Source organism: Mastigoproctus giganteus, chromosome 2 (genome assembly GCF_048544385.1).
Source record: "Mastigoproctus giganteus isolate SK-2022 chromosome 2, ASM4854438v1, whole genome shotgun sequence".
NCBI lineage: Eukaryota > Metazoa > Arthropoda > Arachnida > Uropygi > Thelyphonidae > Mastigoproctus > Mastigoproctus giganteus.
Window position 1 is genome coordinate 151,026,687 of NC_143576.1, and position 23,084 is coordinate 151,049,770.

The following is a 23,084-nucleotide window of genomic DNA, read 5'->3' on the forward strand; positions in this document are numbered from 1 at the left end:
CACTTAGTTACCTTTCAGTTTAGTAACTCTGAAAAGTGTTCACATGGCCTTTCTCACTAGTTGTAACTTATTCTTTAAACAGACTTGTGTGCAAATTGCTTCCAAATCTTTTTTACTTAAATGTCATGCATTATTTAACTGTTTGAATCTATCTTCCCCTTTAGCACTTCTTTCCAGACAGTAAGTAGTAAATGTCCACTGAATATTCATCTACTTTCAAAGACAGTCATGCAGCCCTTCCTTTTCAGTACGCAAATTAATGAGATGACAAGGGCAACCTATTTAACATCAAGTGGTCAATATCCCTCTTTTAATATCCTTACTATTCCAGCTTTTAAGTGTACCATAACATGGACATTATCAACACTAAGTAGAAGACAGGTTTGTTTGTTTTTTTTTTTTAAGGAATCCCAGATGCTTTCAGGTTCTTCAGAAGATGTCCAAGGTTATACCCTGTACTTTCCGATGCCAGCTGCTTTCAATTTGATCTTTTTTTTTCTTTTCTTTTTTTTTTTTTTTTTTTATTACTGCTATCTGTAGCAATCATTTTTGATTGATACAGATGGCACATTTTTAAAGGTTATCACCTCTTCTTTCCCTGTCTGTGCAATCACACTAACAATGTCTGCTGTTTTTGCTATTGTGAAACATTTTTGAAACCATACCTGCATAACTAGCACAACTCAGAGAAAGATTGTGTTCTGTGATAAACAAAGTGAATAAATATTCAGCATATTGGGGGGATACAAGGACTAATAGATTAACAGTAGCCACTGGCAGAGGTGAAAGTGATTCTTGCACTGCTTCTATTGGAATGAGCCGCAGCCTGGAAAATAAGATGCAGGATATTTCAGAGACTGCTGGGAATCATTGGGGTACAAGTAAACACATGGGTTGTGTTAGGGTAGCTAAGAAAAAGAACAGGTGCATGTATACTTGTGTGTACACCAATGCTAGGAGTTTAGTAAATAAATTTGATGAATTTGAGGTATTGCTCAAAACATCAAAGGCAGATATTGTGGGGATTTCAGAGACGTGGTGTCACACAGATATAAGAAATGCAGAACTGGAATTTGGGGAGTACAATGTGTACAGAAAGGATAGACAGGATAGGAAGGGAGGAGGGGTTATGCTATTAATTAAGAAACACATAAAATCCAAGGAAGTGAAGCCAGTCGACATCGCTGGACAGTGCAGTGTCGAGTCAGTTTGGTGTGACATAAGCATTGGGAGATCAAAATTGAGAGTAGGAGTGTGCTATAGGCCTAATGACTCTGATGAGTATAATAAGAAACTGTTCGGAGAAATAGAGTGGGCCAGTAAATCAGAGAGTCTTATAATGGGGGATTTTAATTTCCCAGATATTGACTGGAATTTGGGGGCTGGTCACTCACACAGTAGCAAGGCTTTTGTGGATTTATTGGATGATTGTTTTCTACATCAGCATGTTCGGGAGGCAACTAGAGGGAGTAATACTCTTGATTTGATTATCAGTAGTGATTCTTCATGCATTCAGAATCTGCAGATAAATGAACCACTTGGTGGCAGTGATCACAGTGTGCTGAAGTGGGAGTTACTCAAAGAGGTAACTACCATTAGGGGTAAAGGGAAGGGGTATTGCTTTCGTAAAGGCGACTACAATGGACTGAGACAGTATTTAAATTCTATACAGTGGGATCAACTGATGATATTGCCAACAGCAAATTCAAAATGGGAAGCATTCAAAGAACTTATCGTGGAAGCTACTAGGCTTTACATACCAACTAAGAAATATTGTTCAAGGTTTAGGCCTAAATGGTTGTCAGATGAACTAATGAGGCATATGGCAGAGAAGAAAAATGCATGGGATACATACAAATTAACACGTGACACGGATGCCTATGATAGATACAAGTTGATCTGTAACCAAGTTACAAAGGAGGTTAGGCAGGCGAAGGCAGATTACGAGAGATCCTTGGCAAGGGATGCGAAGAAAAACAGCAAAGAGTTCTTTACTTATGTAAACTCTAGAAGGAAGGGGATGAATCAGATTGGTCCACTTGAGATCGATGGGTCAACTGTTGATGACCCTGCTCGGGTAGCTAACAAACTAAATGAATATTTTGCATCGACATTCACACATGAGGAGTTATTCAGCGAGGGGAATGCCAGAGGTGTATTCAACTCTAGCAGTAAGCTAGAGAATCTTGTAATAACTGAGAGCAAAGTGGAGGAGAAATTGTTGAAGATAAACACAAGAAAGGCACCTGGGGTGGATGGGATCTATCCAGTTATATTAAAGGAGGCAGCAAAGGAGGTAAGCAAACCCTTAGCCATAATTATGAGAGCTTCCTTGGACTCAGGGGAGGTACCCATTGACTGGAGATGTGCAAATGTGACCCCAATTCACAAAGGGGGATCAAAGGCTGACACAAGTAATTATAGACCTGTGAGTTTAACTTCTGTTCCCGGAAAATTAATGGAGGCACTGGTGAAAGAAGCACTGCAGGATCATCTAGACAAGACTTCAGTTATAGCTAGGACACAGCATGGTTTTGTTAAGGGGAAGTCTTGCCTGACCAATTTGATTGGATACTATGATGCAGTCACAAAAGAACTGGATGCAGGGAATAACTTTGATATTATATACTTGGATCTTAGAAAGGCTTTTGATACTGTTGCACATGGAAGACTGCTGCACAAATTGGAGCAGTGTGGCATTGGAGGCAAGTTGCTGCTATGGATAAAGGGGTGGTTGAGGGGGAGAAGACAGAGAGTGGTAATCAATGGACACTGCTCATCGTGGACTAATGTTATTAGTGGAGTCCCTCAGGGTTCAGTATTGGGGCCTTTATTGTTTTCTGTATTTATAAATGATATTGATGATGGTATATCAGGCTTAATGTCCAAGTTTGCAGACGATACAAAGGTTGGCAGGGTTGTCAAGGACACTACTGACACTATGCTGCTGCAACAGGATTTGGAAAGGTTGAGCAGATGGGCTTCGAGGTGGCAAATGAAGTTTAACATTGACAAATGTAAAGTACTACATATGGGAAACAGCAACCCCAGAGCAACGTATCAACTCTGTGGTACTACACTGACAGTGGTAGAGAATGAAAGGGACCTGGGGGTGGTGGTGCAGGCAGATATGAAGTTCTCTGAGCAGTGCAGACGAGCTGCAAGAGTAGCTCATGGTGTATTGTCAATGATATATAGAAATTTTTCTAGCAGGGATAAGGAGGTGATTATTCCCTTGTATAAGGCAATGGTCAGGCCACACCTAGAGTACTGTATACAGGCCTGGAGGCCTCATTTCAGGAAGGATGTAGAGCTGCTGGAACGAGTACAGAGAAGGGCAACTAGATTGGTGAATGGGACAAAGGGGTTCTCTTACGAAGAAAGGCTTAAGTTTTGCAAATTACAGTGTCTGGAAACTAGGCACCAGCGGGGTGATCTGATAGAGGTGTACAAAGCCTTGAATGGTTTGAGCATGCTCAATGCTGATGGGATTCTTCCTCTAGCTCAGAAAAATCACCTGAGAGGGCATAAATTCAAATTGAGGAAAGACAGATGTAGGATAGATGTGCGGAAATTTGCCTTTAGCCAGCGGGTGGTTGGTGGGTGGAACAGACTTCCATCCCTTGTCGTGGAAGTTGATAGCCTAAATAAGTTTAAGGCTCAGCTGGACAGGTATTTCGAACGAACAGAGGGGTGAAGTGGAAGTGGTTATTTTTATTTATTTATGTTACTTTTTTTTTTTTTTTTTTTTTTTTTTTTGGCTGATGCTGCATAAGCTTGCTTTCTTGCATCAAATGCCTCTACTAATGCTAATGCTAATGCTAATATATGGCCACATCGTCACTGCAAAATGCTACATATATTTCTGTGCACTGCATGTTGTCTTTCTGATTACTTGTTTGCAAATGTCTGGTTATGTTGTGTTTTGCACCACTTGAAATTGAAAGATAATCTAAATACAATAAAAAAGCAAATCTGTCACCTTTTTCCCCAATTTTGCAATAGACAAATTTTGCATATCCTAAAATTTTACATCATAATTCTTGGCATCTTACTGAAAAAATTGTTAATTAGCTTCAGACTGCACGCAAGTATGATGAAATAGTTACAAATTACAGAGAACAATATCCATGCTTTCCTATTTAGTTAACTCGTGCACCTGATTGCCAATTTGTTAACAAAATAAGCAGAAATTCTGATTTTAAAATAGCTTTACTTTTTTTTTTTTTTAAGAAAAAGATTGAGAAAAAAATTTTGTGATGGTAAGATAGAGAATGGACCAAACTGAGTCAGAAAGACTGATTTTTCCATTGTAGCCTGGAGAGTCAGCAGCTATATAAATATCTGAACAGCACCAGTTTTTATGTGAACATTTATCATACAAAAAATTTCTCATTGATATGGTTTAAATATTCAAACGCAGATCAGATATACTAAAATTGAGAAACATTACTTACATAGGATCCAGACCTTACAAAAAAATAATTATACACACACATGTATAATGGTGGCCACAAACTATAATTTCATTATACCATACAATAATGCACTATAATGGTGTCATGTTTAAAAAAAATCAGATAACCAATTGAATTCCATTACGGAAAAAAGTCAGATAACTAGATATACTGGATTGTCAGAAAGAGAACCAAGAGCTTACTGTATTTTAAAGATTTTCATATATGAGGACTGTTCAAAAAATAATGATCATAATTTTTTGTGAACAACCATACTGCTTGCTATTTCTAGCTGTGCTGCAAAATTTAAGCCCAAACTAAGCTGCATCACATAGCAACTGCACAGTTGTCTCGTGTGTGCACAGTGTGTCCTTGGTGGTTAGTCAAGTTTATTCGGCCTGTTCCGTTTTTCCTATGTAATAATGGATGTGACATGAGAGAAACAGTATGCTGCTCTCAACTTTTGTTTCCATCTCAAGAAAACATCAGCTGAAGTGTAATGTTGAGGCTTATGTGAATCTATGCTGCCATATAGTACAGCTTGCAGGTGGTTTAGAATGTTTAAAGATGGACATGATTCAATCACAAAAAATGGCAGTCCTGGAGCTCCAGCCACTGTCAACACAGAAACCATAAGCACTGCTTCTATAATCATGAGAGAAGACTGTCGTGTAACAATAAGGCAACTGGCAGAGATGTTGACAATATCATTAGGAAGCATGCACAGATTCTCCATGACCATTTGCATACTGACACATGTTTGTGCGCACTGGGTTCCAAAACTATTCACACCTGAGCAACAGCAAATTCACATGGAGGTTTGTCAGAAGCTGCAACAGATGGTTACATAAGATGGTTCATGGCTTCGTTTCAACCCAGAGTAAGCAACAAAGCTCTGTTTGGAAGTCTACATCATTGCCAACACCAAAAAAAGCAAAAGTTGTGGCTTCTGCAGGGACATTATGGTCACCTTTTTATGACATTCAAGGAATGGTTTACCAGCATGTTGTGCCACGTCATATGACTGTTACGGAAACTTAATACAGAACTGTACTGCACACTTTGAAGGATCATATTCATCACAAATGACCACAACTGCATGCAGGTAGGTGGATGCTACATCAGTACAATGTGAAACCTCACATTGCTCATACTGTCAGAGTACTTAGCCAGCATTAATGTGAAATGTATTCCTCATCTTCTGACCTTGCACCAGCATTTTTTTTTTTTTTTCCAAAAGTTAAAGAAGGAGCTGTAAGGGGAAAGGTTTCCAGTCTTCAGAAGCTGTAGAGCCATCAGAGGCAATTCTCAACAAATGGCTTCCACTATGTTTTTGAAGAATGGCAGAAATGGAGTAAATGCATTTCATCAAATGGGGACTACTTTGAAAAGGATCAAAATATGTTGTGGAAAAAAAATATGATCATTCTTTATTGAACAGCCTTTGTATTGTTATCTTATACATGTACTATGTATTCTTTTGATTTTAAAAAAACACAGATAATTCTTTTATATAATAATTGTTTAACTTTCCACTTGAATGATTTTACAAATTTTAATTTAACAGACATAAGAGTTCCTTCCTTTCTTTTATTTCAGCAACTTGAAGCTGTAGAAAACAAAGAAAAGCTTATTCAAGACTACACTGAAAAGTTAAAGAATAAAATTAATCCCAGAAACCTAAGGCGTTATGTCGAGGCTTATATGAAGTAAATATATTGATTCTACTTGATTTCGATTAATGCTTCACAAGCATAGTATTTTAATTGTGCATTATAATCCTAAAAAAGTTACTTATTTATAAATTTATTTTTTAAAATGTAAAACTGATATATTAATATAATAATACAGTTGCCTTTCTCTGTTTATTTGAAGTAGAAAATACAACTGTAACAACTGCATATACTGTTGCAGTTATTGTTATAGTTGTAATAAGTTTTATTTTTGAGTTATTATTTACGTGATATACAGTATTTCTGTGTATGCGTCATTATATTAATTTTTTTTCTTCCTCAAGCCGTAAAGATATAACAAGTGCCATAGAAGCTAATCTCAAGTGAGTGCCTTTCCTTTCTTTTAGTTTAAACTTGAACAAGAACTGATAATCCTTATATGAAATCTGTGAAAATACAAGTGATATTCATTTAACATGATCTAAGCCCAAATTGAAAACAATCCACAAATTTGATACACACTGCAGGGGCGGAGAGCACATTCGGTTTAAGAAATATGAGGATTGTTTTAATGCATGCTAGAACTTTTCCATTTATGGGGATTACATTCCTGAAAACATCCATGTACACCAAAGTTAAGGGCTTATAGGAAGAGGATACCAGTTACTGCCTTACAAGATATTATTGCATAAAATATATTTTAGTAATCTTAATGATAGTGATTTTTTTTTATGAATCAGAACTTTTAGTTCTAAATATCATGGGAACAACTGGCCAAGTTCTACTGATTAAGCTGTACCAGAGCCATAAATAGGCAGGGCATTTAGAGTGCAGGTCTTGATGTGCTAAGAGCAAGTACACACTTGACCTTTGCACATCAAGACCAGCAGCAAAAAAAGGGTAGGATTATAAAAATATAATATACAGTATGCATTTATTGTTACTTTTTTAAAACTTTTAAGTACTATAAAATGAGCAAGTGTGACATGCATTTTACAGTATTTCATTATATATTCATTAGGGGACATAAAATTTTTATTTTGTCCTCAAATGAATATATAATGCCTAGTTATGGCTCTGCACTGTACTATAAAAATTCTGAGTCCATGACACATTACTTTGTGGAAGTTTCATTTGAGAATACATATGAGAGGTGCAAACCAGACGAACATAAGACAATATTTAAATTGTATTACACTCAGAAAATCCAAAAAGATATAGGGTTTGTGGGAACAATTACTTTTATTATGTGGAATTTTTCAAATTTAAAATATTCATACTGCACTCTAATGGAAGTTGTGAAATAGTAATATTTTATATCTGTTTTAGACTATCAGTATATATTTTGGAGAAACAGGAGAATTGGTTTGAGTGGGCTGCATATAACTGGACAATATTCTGGTTTGAGATAGTACCCTTTCCCCAGTGTTAAAGTATCTTTCTGTTAAATAAAATTTAAAAAATAATAATTCTCTGTTTACATTTTAAGCAGGACCACATAAATTATGAGTTTACAAGTAATCATTTGAAATGAATATCATCAGTAACTATATTTTATGGGTATGTGCATTTAAACCATAGTCAACTCAAATGTGTACCATGTTGACAACTCAGCTACATCAGGCAAACTTCTAGTATGGTGGGTCTTTTATGAGGATTTTTAGGCTGTTATATGGATGTAAATGCCAATAAAGCGATAAGTTCTGTAGTCAAATTTCAACAGGCTTGTTTATGTGATAAATATTTTCCCATTAATGGGCAAAAAGCTATAATCGTATAGGATGATTTAGCAGGGCTTCTGTTCTTTATACATACTTTGACAATAAGACTGGTGGTGAAAAGTGAACAAAATCTGTCTTTGATGTAAGGACTAAGTAAATAAGTATTTTTTAGGACTAGGCAGCTCCTAGAACGTTAGTTCAACTCTGCCTTGTTTCACAAATAAATAAAATCTATTTAACAAAAATGAAATTTTTCACATTTAGCAGTAACAATGACATAGTTATCAGCAACCAATACTTAATCCCCAAAATAGAGGAAAAAATTATGATGTACTATTAACTAAACATTTTTTTTAAAAAAAGTTGTAACATCAACTTCTTTAAATTTAAAATTACTAACATTGTTATTTACATCTTTACCAAAATTTACAATGTAGATACAAATAAGTATACGACTACTAACAAAATGAGTGCTGAAGTCAAAGCTAAATTTGACTTCAACAGTGTATCTAACCTTTACACAAATGTTGAATACATAGCCATCAATGCACAATCATAAATGCCTACATCCTTTATACACTTAATCCAGCAGCTGAATTGAGTGCACAGGTACAAATGGTAAGACAAAAATCATGAAATATACAGTTATTTACAAGAGGTAAAATCTACTTAAAGCTTATAATACAACATGAATTTATTGCACTTCGTTACTTATACCAGGGTCATTTGTGTTGACCAGAGAAGCTGGCCTATCCTGGAAAGTGTTCCTGGCAAAGGTCTGCAAAGATTGATCCTGAATGAGGAGATATTCATTGTCCAGAGCAAAACTGTTCGGTGACAGTCTGTTTATTGAGGATCTTAATTTTTCCCTAAAGTCGTCATAGAAAGGACAATGATACAATACGTGCTCCCAGCTCTCGCTTTCTCCACAGTTGCACAAGGAAAGTCTGACCTGAAAATGTTTCTGGTTCAAAGATCCATGCCCCATTATGATGTAAGATGGGTGAGATGTCAAGAGAAAACTGACAATTTTGCTTCTTATTAATAAGAAAGGAAACCTCGGGAATAAATGTTCTTGTCACCAGCCCGGCTGTAGTAGTATCCCAACAAGTCTGCCAAATGTTCACAAGTTCATTCCAGCAACGAGATCATTCATTTTTACATCGATCTGTAAATTTAGTATTATGGCCAAAAAGTCAGTAGGTATTCTCTTTTTAATACGGTAACAAAGACCCCTATAAGCCACATAAAGATCTAGAGGCATTTGGCCAGCTATAACTTGCAGAGCCACCATAGAAACAGTCTTCAGTATAGATAACAGCATAGTTCTCTGAAGTGAGGCAAATTTTTTTCTGTATCTGAACAATTCCCACCCTATGAAACCATGCACCAGATGCATAAGTTACCATAGGGAGAAAGACTGCATTATAATAGAGTTGCAAAGTTTTCCTTGAAAGTCCCGAGTCGGTGTGTGATACTCTCATCAAATCTCCAGAAAATCTGATTTCTATTATTAAGTTTGTGTCATGTGGAAGAAAATAAGATTACTGTCATTGATGACACCCAGAAGCTTAATCTGAACGACCAATGGAAGTCAGATGTTATTTATTTTCACTAATGGCGGTCTGTTAACATTCAGCTTCCCTCCAAAAATTGCCATATTAGATTTTGTTGCACTAATCTTAAGTTTGTTCTCTACTGTCCAATCAAAAAGATCCGCCTGGACAATATTAGCTTTCGATTTAAGTGACAAACAAGTATTTCCTGGAATAACAATTGTTAGGTCGTGGGCATATGCGATAATTTTTACATCTTCAAATGGTCTTGAAATCCACTGATGCAATACAAGGTTCCATATTTGAGGACCTAATATAGAGCCCTGAGAGCAACCATGACAAACCTTCTTTTGTAATTGATCTAACAAAGATAGCTCGATCCATAAAGTAACTTCTAAATAGAAGAAATAACTGGCTGGAGCAGCCCGCAAGTCCAAGTCAATCGAGGGCACCCTCCCACCAAAGGAAGTCAAACACTCCCTCAAAATCAATGAAGATAGCAAGAGTATACTTACTGGATGAATTTGCGATGTTACGCACAAAATTTACCAAAGCATCCTCAGCAGACTGTCCATGACAAAATCCATACTGATAAGGAGAATGAAGATTATTATCATCCAAAATACTATAAAGATGAAGTGACATTAGTCTCTCCAGCGTGGCGCCTCTATGGCCAGGTGTGCAGGAGCAGCAGTGCGTAGCACACGCTTCTTGATTAGACCAGGGTTTGAGCCCGTGACCACCAAATACGGAGGATGCGGAAAGGTCAGGGAATGACCACCGAATATCCCCGGAGCAATATGGCCTTAGTTACTAATGCTCCTAAAAAAAAGTCTCTCCAGCAACTTTCCAAAGTTTCGCAATAGAGCGATTGGTCTAAATGAAAGAGGATCAGAAGCCAGGCTTATTTGGTTTAGGGATGAGTTTAACTAGAGCCGTTTTCCAGCAAGAAGGAAAAAGGCCCTCCAGAAGACATTTGTTTGTTTATTGCAAAATAATTACAGGTTTTAAGTTAGCCATATGGATGATGATGTTTTCAATTTGATCCAGGCTGGGACATTTTTTCACGTTAATTTTCTTGAGAACTGAGAAAAGTTGAGATTCAGTAAAAAAAATCAGTCACAGAATCAGAGACATATATTGAGTTAGCATGGCGAATTCTTTTGAGTTTCGAGATCCTGAGACAAATCGGCATCTTGAAAAAGATTGTTTAATATAACATTTACTGTTTCTGTCCAGGAAGATGTTTCCACTGTGTTTTCTGTTACCATTCCAAAGATTTCAGATGAAAAGACTGTTTCTAGAGATCTTGTATAAAAGACCCCATGGGTCGACATTTCCAGTTCCCTGAACAAAATCAATCCAGGTATTTCTTTTACAAGTTGCAATTTCTTTAACATAACGCCTTCTTATATCTCTAAATTCAGAATAATACCTTTCAGCCTCGTCGTGTGGTGCCGATCTATGTCTCTGATAAGCCCTCCTCGCTCGATGAACTTGCTTCTGAAGGTCCGACAGATCAGACAACCACCACAGGCATGTTCTTGTTGTTATACATTTTTTTCCTGGATGCTTTAAGTATCGCCTTCTGAATAATGTCAGCCAAAACAGAGGCATTTATATCACAAGGTAGAGAACTCTGACCAGGAAACTCAGTATTAATAGAGAAGTCAAATACAGGCCAATCAACATCTTTTATCGAGAAGTGGATCAAATCTGGTTGTAACGAAGTACCTCTGGACCTGTACTGTTGAGAAATCTTAAAGAATATTGCACAATGGTCACTTAATGTCCAAGACGGCTGGAGAGTCCAGCTCGAACAGGAGTTAGCAAAACTTGAATTTACCAGGAAGACATCAATATTCATTTCACCTGAATGACTAGAAAAGGTGAAATAAGGTTGTGGTCAGTTTAAAATATTAAGGTTCAGGGAAGTTACTTATAATAAAATCCTCAAGCAGCTGACCCCGAGAGTCAGAGGAACTACTGTACCACAAAGGTGATTTAGCTTTAACATCAGAACAAATAACAACATTCTCTGCAGTCATAACATTTAATGCATGTTCTAAATAATTCAGTGAGTCCTCAAAATCATTAGATGGTGGGCAGTACAAGGATATTAGAAAGAAGCTCAGCAAGTTAAAAGAAATGTGTATGCAAGTAGCGTATTTACTACATAAACCATTTATAATTGTGATTTCCAAACGCCTATTCAAAACAACAATGCAACTCTTGGGAATTTAAAAGGCTGGATGACTCTACTTGCCAAGGAAAAACCCCAAGACCCTTGAGTCCGTACTAAATTGCACTTTAGTGCAATAGGGCTCCTGTATGGTTATTAAATCTATATAATTTTGCTTAGCTGAAAGCCTAATTTCATCCATAACTGCTCTGGATTTATGCCCATTTATTTGCATTATGTTAAGTCTACAACGATCTGAAACAGAAGATCCAAAACCAGAATTCAAGTCAACACTAATAGAACTTTCTACAGAGCCACTATTAGCAAAATCAGAGAAATTGATATTCACACTATATACAGATGAATAAGAGATGTTACAATGCTCAAAATTCTCCTTAGAAAGAAAATTTACATTATGTACAATTGAATGAGATCCACTACTCATCTGCAGTCTTGCAGATGAGTGGTAGATCTTGCAGTTTCTAAAGCTCTCAAATATTCAGGGAAGTTACTGTTCCTAACTGACTGGTTTTCCCGCTTCCTTCTTTTACAATTTATGCAACTAGCTTCTTTTTTTTTTGGCTGATGCTGCATAAGCTCATGCACCACATGCCACTACTACTATTTCAGCTGTTCTCTTTCTCTCCTGCTGAACTCTCATGTATGATTGTTTTGTCTTTATCTTCGTTAAATCACAAAGGAACTCTTTCTTCTTCAAATTCAATTAAGTTATTGTATTTTTTGTTTTATTATATCAAATAATAAATCAGCAAACTCATCATCTTTTTCTAACATTTCTTGAATAACTGAAATGTTATTTCAACTCTTGTCCTAATTTTGCATATACATTTGAAGAATTGTTGGTTTCATTTTTCTTTCAACTGAAAATAAATTAATTATATTTATAAATATAGTTAGGGAAGGATGTTACGTGGTTGTTTTTCATTACGATTATTACTATATTCAATAATCACTCATATACTATGTGAAATTAATAATATAGTTTATTGAGCTAATCACCCAAACCAGTATGCACATCATGTTCTGGCTGCATCAGCAAGTAGGAGTGTCAGCAGCATGGTCTGGTGATGGGTATCGGTAAGATGCCTGAAACATTATCTTAATCGTATAGTGGTTTGAGTGATTAGCTTAAACTATATTATTCACATGGTATATGAGTGGTTATTAAATATAGTAGTTTATTTATAAAATTTTAATTATGATAAATTCTTAATTTGAAAAGGATATACAGCAAAAGCATCACATCTGCTGCAGTTGAATTGTATTTCCAACAATACAAAAAAATTTTTAAAATTTATGATATCATGCTATTTCCAGTTGGGAAATAACATGAGGGAATAACATAGTTTTATTTTATGTTTTGTCAAAAATAAAGGATCACATTTTAAAATTAAAGAATCACAAAAAGAAAAATATTCACAGTTCTTAAAACTGTTTCATTAACCAACATAAACAGAAAAAAATGATGGACTAGACATCAATTGGTGCTGTTGCAGAGAACTACTCACCAAACTATTTTGGACAGAATATCTCGAATTTTCAGACCAGAATCTCTGAAGGATCAGAGGCATCCCTTGTTTGATGCATTATTGATATAAGCCCACATATCTATTTTATTTAATGCACTTTACAATTACTTTTTAATTGTGCTGTCTCCTGCCATATTTTTAAAATGGCAGTAGACAGCACAATCATCTCCATTTAGGTAATTATGAATAGTATGAGGTAAACTTAAAAGCAGAACTATGAGAAACCCACCCTCTTTTTGAATATATATATATATATATATATATATATATATATATATATAGATAGATAAGTAGTAGTAGTAGTGGCATGTGATGCAAGAAAGCAAGTGTATGAGCTTATGCAGCATCAGCCAAAAAAAAAAAAAAAAAATACACAGCCATTCCTTCTAAATGTTTGTCCAGTTCCTCCTTAAATTTATTTAACCTATCAACTTCCACAATGAGAGATGGAAGTTTGTTCCAGCAATTAATCACCAGCTGGCTAAAGAAAAATTTCCACACATCCATTCTACATGTCTTTCCATAATTTGAATTTATGTCACCTTAGGCTCGTAATCTGAACAAGTTGAAGAATCCCATCAGAATTCAGCGTGCTCAACCCATTCAAAGCCTTATACACCTCAATCAGATCACCGTGCAGGTGCCTAGTCTCCGGCCATTGCAATTTGCAGAACTTAAGACTCTCTTGGTAAGAGGATCCCTTCATTCCCCTCACCAATCTTGTTGCCCTTCTCAGTACACGCTCAAGCAAATCTACATCCATCCTAAAATGATGCCTTCAGACCTGTACACAGTACTCAAGGCGTGGCCTGACCACTGCCTTATACATAGGGACAATCACCTCCTTTTTCCTACTAGCAAACTTCCTATATATCATTGACAAAACCCCATGACCTGCCCTTGCAGCCTGTCTGCATTGCTCAGAAAACTTTATATCTGACTGCACAATTACTCCCAGGTCTTTTTCATTTTCTACCACCTTAAGTGTAGTACCACACAGTTGGTACGTTTCTCTGGGGTTACTTCTACCCATATGCAGCACTTTGCATTTGTCAAGGTTAAACTTCAGTTGCCACTTCTTAGCCCATCTGCGTAAATTTTCTACATCCTATTGCAGTAGCACACTGCCATTACTGTCATTAACAACCCTGCCAACCTTTATCATCTGCAAACTTCGACACTAAGCCTGATATACCTTCATCAATATCATTGATAAATATACAAAACAACAGTGGACCCAACACCAAACCCTGTGGGACTCCACTAATAACATTAGTCTACAAAGAGCAGCACCCATTGATTACCACCCTCTGTCTTCTCCCACTTAACCATCCTTTTATCCACTGTAGCAACTTACTCTTAATACCATTCATCTCCAATTTGTACAATAGTCTTCCATGCACAACAGTGTCAAAAGCTTTCCTGAAATCCAAATATATGATATCAAAATTATTTTTTGCATCCAGTTCCTTTGTAACCACATCATAATATCCTATCAAATTTGTCAGACAAAACTTTCCCTTAACAAACCCATGCTGTGTCTGAATTATTGTTGCAGCCTTGTCTAGATGATCCTGCAATGCATCTTTAACCAGTGACTCCATTATTTTATCCAGAACAGAAGTTAAACTAACTAATCTGTAATTACTCTTGTCACCCTTCGATCCCCCTTTGTGAATTGGGGATACATTTGCACATCTCCAGTCCGTGGGGACCTCCTCTGAGTCCAAGGATGCTCTCATAATTATGGTTTAGGGTTTGCTTAGTTGCTTTGCCGCCTCCTTTAATATAACTGGATAGAACTCATCCACCCCAGGTGCTTTTCTTATGTTTAACTTCCAATAATTTCTCCTCCACTTTGCTCTCAGTTATTACAAAATCATTAAGCACCCTGCTACAATTTGATAATCTTCTGCCATTTTCAAACCTTAATAACTCCTCATGTGTGAATGTAAATGCAAAATACTCATTCAGTTTGTTTGCTATCTGAGCAGGATCATCAACAGTCGAATCATCGATATCAAGTGAACCAATCAGATTCATCCCCTTCCTTTTAGAGTTTATATAAATAAAGAAATCCTTGCTTTTTTCTTAGCATCCTTTGCCAAAGATTTCTCGTAATCTTCCTTCGCCTGCCTAACCTCCTTTGTGACCTGATTACAGACTAGCTTATATCTGCCATTGGCTTCTGAGTCGCTTGATAATTTATATGCATGCCATGCATTTTTCTTCTCTGTCAAGAGTCTCATTAGTTAATTTGATAACCATTTAGGCCTAAACCTTGAACAATATTTCTAAATATAAATATAAATGTTTATATTCAGTGTATATGGAAGGGATGTTGACCTGTCAATTGTAATTACTGTGGTAAATTGAGAAGGCCTGTAAGACCTTCTCAATTGAGAAAGCCTGTAAGGTGAAGGAGATAACCTGAAATAAATTGATTAACAAAGAAGAAAATAATTGAGAAATAAATTGTTAATCGATTTATTTCAGGTTATCTCCTTCACCTTACAGGCTTTCTCAATTTTTCCATGATAATTACAATTGACAGGTCAACATATCTTCCATATACACTGAATATAAACATTTGTCTATATTTCATTATGGTTGCCAGGTTCCTCTACTGTAACTAGTAGTACCTAGATCCATAACACAGTTTAATAGATGTAATACGTTGTTTGCTTACTTATTTATTTTTATCAATATTTTATGTATATATACCTCCAATATGAGATATATGGGAAAACACATCACAAAAATGAACTTTGTGTAGATCATGAATTATGCCATGTCACCACAATATCAACTGCTTTCTTTATATCAAGAGAGATCATAACTAGCTATTTATTTCTAGGAAGGCATTCTTAGGGTTGGGGGGGGGGGTCTTTTTCATGTCTAGTCACCATGGATGAAACTTGGATCCATCACTATGATCCCAAAACTAAATAAATGTCAAAGCAATGGAAGCTTGCAGAATCAATATTTCCAAAAAGGCAAAGGTGCAACCAAGTACTGGCAAGATAATGCTGTCAGTTTATTGGAATCGGCATTATTCCAACTCCTAATAAAGTTACACTTTGCTGTAAAAGAAAGATGAGGAAAGCTGCCAAAAAGTGTTATTTGGTTTTTTTTTTTTTTTTAGGAGCATTCGCAACTAAGGCCATATTGCTCCGGGATATGCGGTGGTCATTCCATGACCTTTCCGCATCCTCCGTATTTGGTGGTGACGGGCTCGAACCCCGGTCTAATCAAGAAGCTTGTGCTACGCACTGCTGCTCCTTCCCACCTGGCTACTGAGGCGCCTTACCAAAAAGTGTGCACCTGCTCCACGATAATGCCACTGTGCATTCCTTGCATGCTGTTTGTTATGTTGTTTGTTATTTGGTTTTTAGGAGCATTAGCAACTAAGGCCATATTGCTCCTGGATATGCGGTGGTCATTCCCTGACCTTTCCGCATCCTCCGTATTTGGTGGTGACGGGCTCGAACCCTGGTCTAATCAAGAAGCGTGTGCTACGCACTGCTGCTCCTTCCCACCTGGCTACGGAGACGCCTTTGCATGCTGTAGTGAGGTGTGCCCAAGAGTGTAGGTTTGAAATATTGCTGCATCCTGCTTATTCTCCTAAATCCGCACTCTTGGATTTCTTCCTCTTTACTGCACCGAAGTCTTTTCTTCCTGGAAAACACTTTTCTGCTGATGAGGAGGTGATTTCTGCTGCCGAGTTGTAGTTCGGAAGACAGTCAGAGGACTTGTACAAAAACTGGCCTGCAAAAGTGTATTTTGAGAGGTGGCAAAAATGTGTCATTTTGTCTGACCCTGTTGAAAAAGTGTAATACATAGTATTTGTTTCAATCTTCTGTCACAACTAGTTTGGGTACGAGAGTACATGTGAACAGGTGAAGTTTTTACGACTCCAGCTAATAGAGAAGTTTTTCTTAAATTTTTGCTTTTTTATTGACTTAAATTGGCATATCAATTTATTTTCTAAAAGCACTTTATATTCCTAGTAACAATACTTAGTTTAATTTGAACTTAGATACAGATTTTGTAAGTTATTACTTAGTATCGGTAAGGGTATCTAATCCACATGTTGTATAAGTTTTGCAGTTCCCCTGAATGCTAAGTTTTTAATTATATTTAGCTGTTTTATTGACTTAATTGTTATATTAAATTATTTTCTATAAGCAGCTTATAGACATAGTCAAGCTCCATGGTTTATTTTGAATTGGTGGTTTATTTAGATAGTGCAATTTTGAAAGTAATTAATACCTAGTGTCCGTAGATTTACCGTTCATAACTTGCTGCCATTGTTATACAATACAACGTATACCCCGAACTAGATAGCGAGTATAGTAGTATCAATTAATCAGTAAAATTTACTGATCTTATTAAATTTCATTGTCAATTAAATTGTACTTTTTTTAACTAAATACATATAACGACCAAGTTTTTACAAACATAACATTATAAATTAATACATATAACTTGACAGGAGATAAGATATCATATAACTTAACTTGGAAATAATATTCAGTACTGAAATACATATATAGTATTATAACTGCATTGGAATTTTATTTGAAATTGAATAGAAATCATGCCTAAGACCAGAGCAGCAAAGCAAAAGGCTCAAACTAATGGGAGTGCTGTAGCACTCCCATTAGTTTGGGAGGATGTTGACTGATTGCAAAAGCTGAAGCACATGGAAGTATTTATAGAAAAGACATACAGTGGAAACAGAATGGTGAGTGTAAGAGACAGGTCACATGTTAACCTAACTGCCATCTTTTGAATGGCATCTAGAAGCCTGAAAGAGGTTTTGGAGGCACAACCCCAGATGTGAGAACAACTTTCCATGGTAGAAAGAGGAAACCAAGTTTCTTAGATGCAGAGGAAACAATATTTGTGATATGTTATGACAAGAGAGATTAGAAATCAGAATGCATAGGAACTATAGACTCCTTTTTGCAAGCCATAAGACATTAATGAGTTTTAGAAAGATCGAAATTAACTATGCTACCTTTTCTCCATTGGAGAATTATCTGATATCAACATTTCGGTAATTAGTGGTGGATATTTGAGAAGTTCAAGCTGTTTGTGCAGGGAAAGTTTTCTCAAAATAGAAGGTGGAATGCAATGTGCCATCATCAGCAAAACTATGGATAGGATTTCCAATCAGTTGAAGGTAATTAATATATAACAGAAAAATAGTGTGGAAGAGAGAACTGAACCTTGGAGAAAACCAACATTAATGGAGAAGTCAAGACAGAGAGCTGAGAGCAATCTACTCTCACTTGCAGAGAGAAACTCAGTTGCAAAAAACAGTCGCTAATCAGTAATCTGGAAGCTTGTTAAGAAGACCTTTATTTCAAACACAGTCGAAAAGCCTAGGAAATGATAATGAAATGCTGATGGAATAAGAAAGTGTAAAAATACAACATAGAACAGGAGTATGCATTGGGGCACAGGTTTTCAGAACAAGTGGAGAAATACCATCAAGACCTGGCACTTTCTTGGCATCAAGACTGTTCAAAATTCTTCTGACATCCTTTTGACAGAATATCACACTGAATGCAGTGTTCTGGGAGTAGCAGGTGGCTTAACAAGATAATCAATACATGAGTTAAAAGGAAAGTAGGATTTTAGTGGATCAGCTTTATCTCTAGCTGAAGAGGCAATGGAACCATCTGGTTTTGACAGAGGTGGAAATAGAGATGGGCAAAAGTTGCAGCCAATAGCTTTGGAAAGAGACCAGAATGCTCAATTACCATTTGGACAAGAAGCAAGTTTTCTACTCATGTCCTGAAAATGATCATGGAGATTTGGATGCAAACCAATTGCGATACACAATATTCTTACTTTGAACAACCTTAGTATATTTATTGAAAAAAAACAAAGGTTCAGATAAAGGACAAGATGGAATGTGGAGTAAAGGTTTCATCCCTACAAGAAATAATTTAATGACGTGATCTGAGCAAACATTGACATTAGAAAACTTAAAACAATAATCCAATGAAGGAAAAGAAGAATAGAAATCAGGAGGATTATCCCATTTTGCATTCTTGTAATGCCAAACAACACAATGTTGAAAATGGCCACACAAGAAAGGTTTCACTGGAAAAGGTTTTTTGATTTGATTTTGGTAGTTGTTGGCGCATCGGCTTCTGTGGCCATATTGCACCTCCCAAGGTTTTTGCAGTACTTTGATCCAAGCCCGAGGCAGGAATCGAACCCACGACCTTTGGGTTGCTGGGCAGGTACTTTACCCACTCGGCTAGCCCGGTCGGCACTGGAAAAGGGAACCAACAGAAGTTGTGATATGAAGTGCTTAGAAGACCACTTCTGTCGACTGTGTACTTGGTAGGGTTTGAGAGAAAGAGATCAAGAGTGTTGCTCTATGGTTAGGATTGCCTGGTATTCTGGTGGGTAAATGAATGGTCTGTGTGAGGTCATTAGTTACTGTAGAAGCTTCAGCATCTTTACCAACTTAGTTCATGTGACTAGAAAATGGAAGCTATCTGGAGTCGTGAATATTAAAATCCTCAAGGAAAATTAGCTCACTGTTAGGAAAGTTGGACTGGAGAAAGTTGAATTTAGAGAACAACAATAGAGGCAGTAGATAAATTTAACAGAATGGGGTAGAGAGATTTTAGGCTAGAGAAGTTTGAAAAAGACTTTGAGGGTTTTCATTTAAACATGCAAGTTGTTGAATTTTAATTGTGAACCATCTCAGCTGAGGATGGCTTATTAAAGAATGTACATAAAATAAAATATTGTTGGTAACCTTTTGTGTTGTTTAGCAATGGAGAGGATTTATGTTTCATATGATTCTTTGAGCAGAATCATCTTATCCATGTGGTGCTGGGGCTGTTTTATGGTCCACAGTTGCTTCTTTTTTTGCACCAGGAGAGAGAACTTTTCTTCCTGGATTTCCAGTACTGCTATTTGGAAGCAGGAGAAGTGTTATCTAGTGAGCAGTTGGCTGAAGTAATTGGTACTGGAGTAAGTATTACAAAGGTGGCCTTTTTTTCTAAGCCTTAAGTTGATTTCTTTTAGGTTGAAAGGTAATAAAGAAACTTTTGTTTTAAAAAAAAAAAAAAAAACCTATAAAATTATAAGTAATTTCTTAACTAAAGAAAGGATTCATCTTTATCATTTTAAATTCAACCTTCACCCACACACCAGCTAATTTTGCTTAACTTGTTTATAACATAATGAACCATCAAATCAGTCATGACTTATCACAACAAAAAACAAAAAAAGAAAATCTTCCTTTAGAGAAAGAAGTATATAATCACAAGAAAAATGTTCATTAAAATACTTGGCATCTCAATTTGTGTGCCACTAGTACCCTAACTACTAGTATGGGATACTGGTCAAATCTGGGTTTTGTTGACATGCTATTTTATTGACATAATAACAAATATTTAATCTTATTTCCACTGTAAAATATAACAGAATATAAAGTATAGCTTCTATGTGTTTTTCAGTATAACAATGTATAATTAATAGTTTGGTTTTAAGAAGGTAAATAATTCTGTTAATCCCCCACACTGGTTATAAATTACATATGTATTGATACGAACTATTTACTTAGAGCAATGGATGTGATGCTGGTCAGTGGGGGAAGAGCAGCACACCTTCAGGCCGTCCAAAATCTTTATGCCCGTATGGACAAGCAGAAAACTTCCTTTCTGAAGTTGGACAGTGTGGGAGATGTTTTTGCACAGGCAGTATGTAATCCTTTGAGTTCTCAAAATTAAGGGTATTATACATTTTGCTTGTGTATAATAGTTTTCATATTAAGTATACTTCCAATCTTAAAATAAAAAAAATAAGCCTATTATGTAAATGATTCAGATGTGATAAAGCTTTTGCTATCTGTAATAACTACTCATCTTAACTCATCTCTTAGGAAATGGGATAGAATAGGATATTAGTATCTGGTAGATCTCTTCCAGATACTCATAACTAAAAATGCTGAAAATATCATGTATGCAAATAGCTAGTTTAAACAACCACTAAGAGAGTTTAAACTAGACTTGCTGGCTCCTTTACTGCTTAAATCAATAACCTACTTTCCTGATAAACAGTTTCCAGAATGATCACCTTTGCTTTCCTTGTTAATGGTTTTTATTATAGTAATCTTTTGTTTTGCACTGTAAAAAAACTTCTGAAAAACAAATTTTATTAAAATCATAAGAATATAAATTATTTCATAATTCATACTAATTATAATGTTAATACAACATTAATAAAGTGAGGCCTTGTTATGAACAGCTCAAATTCAAATAGAAATTTCCCTTAACAGCCTTAGTAAAGAACTGCATGCACACCTAGAATGTTTCACTACTACTAAAATGAATCAGTCAGAAATAGCAAAAAATGCTTAAAAACATTTAACATTTAATTTTCTCTTAGCTGGCACCAGTTGACAACAGTTTCAAGACTCGGATACATGCAATACACACCTCCCCTAAGTACTTTTTTTTTTTTTTTTAAGCTCAAAAATATTAATTTTTTCAACAGTTCACAAAATAAATATTTGCCCATTACTGACTAAAGAATAAACCACTATACTGGCCAAGTTTTGGAGTAAACATTTGCCATCCTCTTCATCATACAAAGGGTACTAGGAAAGTTTTGCAATATGATGCAACAATGAATCACAGGAAGCTGCTTGTTGCTGCATGTTGAGACATGTTCATACGTGCATAGTAGCCGCCGCGCCAAGTCGATGGGCTCAGTTATTCATTAGTAGTGAGAGTGTAAAGTGCTTGTGATGGCATCGTGGTCACGAAATGAGATAAGGACAGTTTTGCGGTATAATTTCGTGCGTGGTTTAACCATAGACCAGTGCTTAGAAGAAATGACTCTTGCACTAGATGATGATTGTCCACATCGTACAACGATATTCAGGTGGTATAGAGAATTCCAAAGGGGAAATTTCACTCTGGAGGATTCTGAGAGGCCGGGAAGGCCACGAACTTCAGTTACGGAGGAAAATGTTACTGCTGTGAGGAAAATGCTTGACGAAAACAGGCGAGTGACCTACCAACAGATAGAGGATACTTTGGGCCTAAATGCACCAGCAATTCGTTCGATTCTGCAAGATCATTTGCACGTGAAGAAACTTTGTTCTCTCTGGGTGCCGCATCAACTGACTGAAGAGCAGATGACACGACGTGTGACTTGGTGCCGGGAGATGTTAAAAAAGTTTGATAAGGGACAATCTCGGTATGTGAACAACTTCGTGACAGGTGACGAGACTTGGCTGTACTATTACGATCTGCTAACCAAGGCTCAAAACAAAGTTTGGGTCTTTGATGATGACGACACACCCGTAATTGTCAGAAAATCCCGATCTGTAAAGAAGAAAATGATAGCTGTATTTTTCAAATCGAGTGGAATTGTGGAACGTGTCGTTTTGGACACGCAGAAGACAGTCACAGCTAAGTGGTATACTGAACAATGCCTGCCTAAAGTCATTGGATCTATGAAGAACCTGCGCCCAAAGTCAAGAATGGACACCTGGTACCTCCATCACGAAAATGCTCCAGCTCACCGCGCCAAAGCCTGCACCGAATATTTGACCACGACAGGACTGAAACTTCTCAAGCACCCTCCCTACAGTCCAGACCTTGCTCCCTGCGACTTTGCACTGTTCCTGCATGTGAAAATGAAGCTAAAAGGGAGGCGGTTTTCCAGTGATGAGGACCTTCTACGGGCTTGGGACAACGAGTGTGCTTTACTCCCTAGTGAAACTTGGCAGAACTGGTTTAAAGATTGGTTTCGGAGGATGGTGAGGTGTATTGAATGTAGAGGAAATTACTTTGAAAAAATTAAATAAACAAAGCTGTATTGCAAAACTTTCCTAGTACCCTTTGTATTAAAAAAAATAAAATATTTGCTCCATCTCTTTTAGAAACATTTAGTGGGATT

At 36.5% G+C, this 23,084-nt stretch overlaps 1 protein-coding gene across 1 annotated transcript in view; it reads left to right on the forward strand.

Moving 5' to 3' along the window:
- Positions 1-23,084, forward strand: part of LOC150089661 (uncharacterized protein ZK1073.1-like) — a 505,123-nt gene that overhangs the window by 442,694 nt on the left and 39,345 nt on the right. The window contains exons 9-11 of the mRNA XM_090389582.1: positions 6,057-6,166; positions 6,475-6,513; positions 20,740-20,875. Coding sequence (XP_090245708.1) covers positions 6,057-6,166; positions 6,475-6,513; positions 20,740-20,875 — 285 coding nt within the window. The remainder of the gene's footprint in view (positions 1-6,056; positions 6,167-6,474; positions 6,514-20,739; positions 20,876-23,084) is intronic.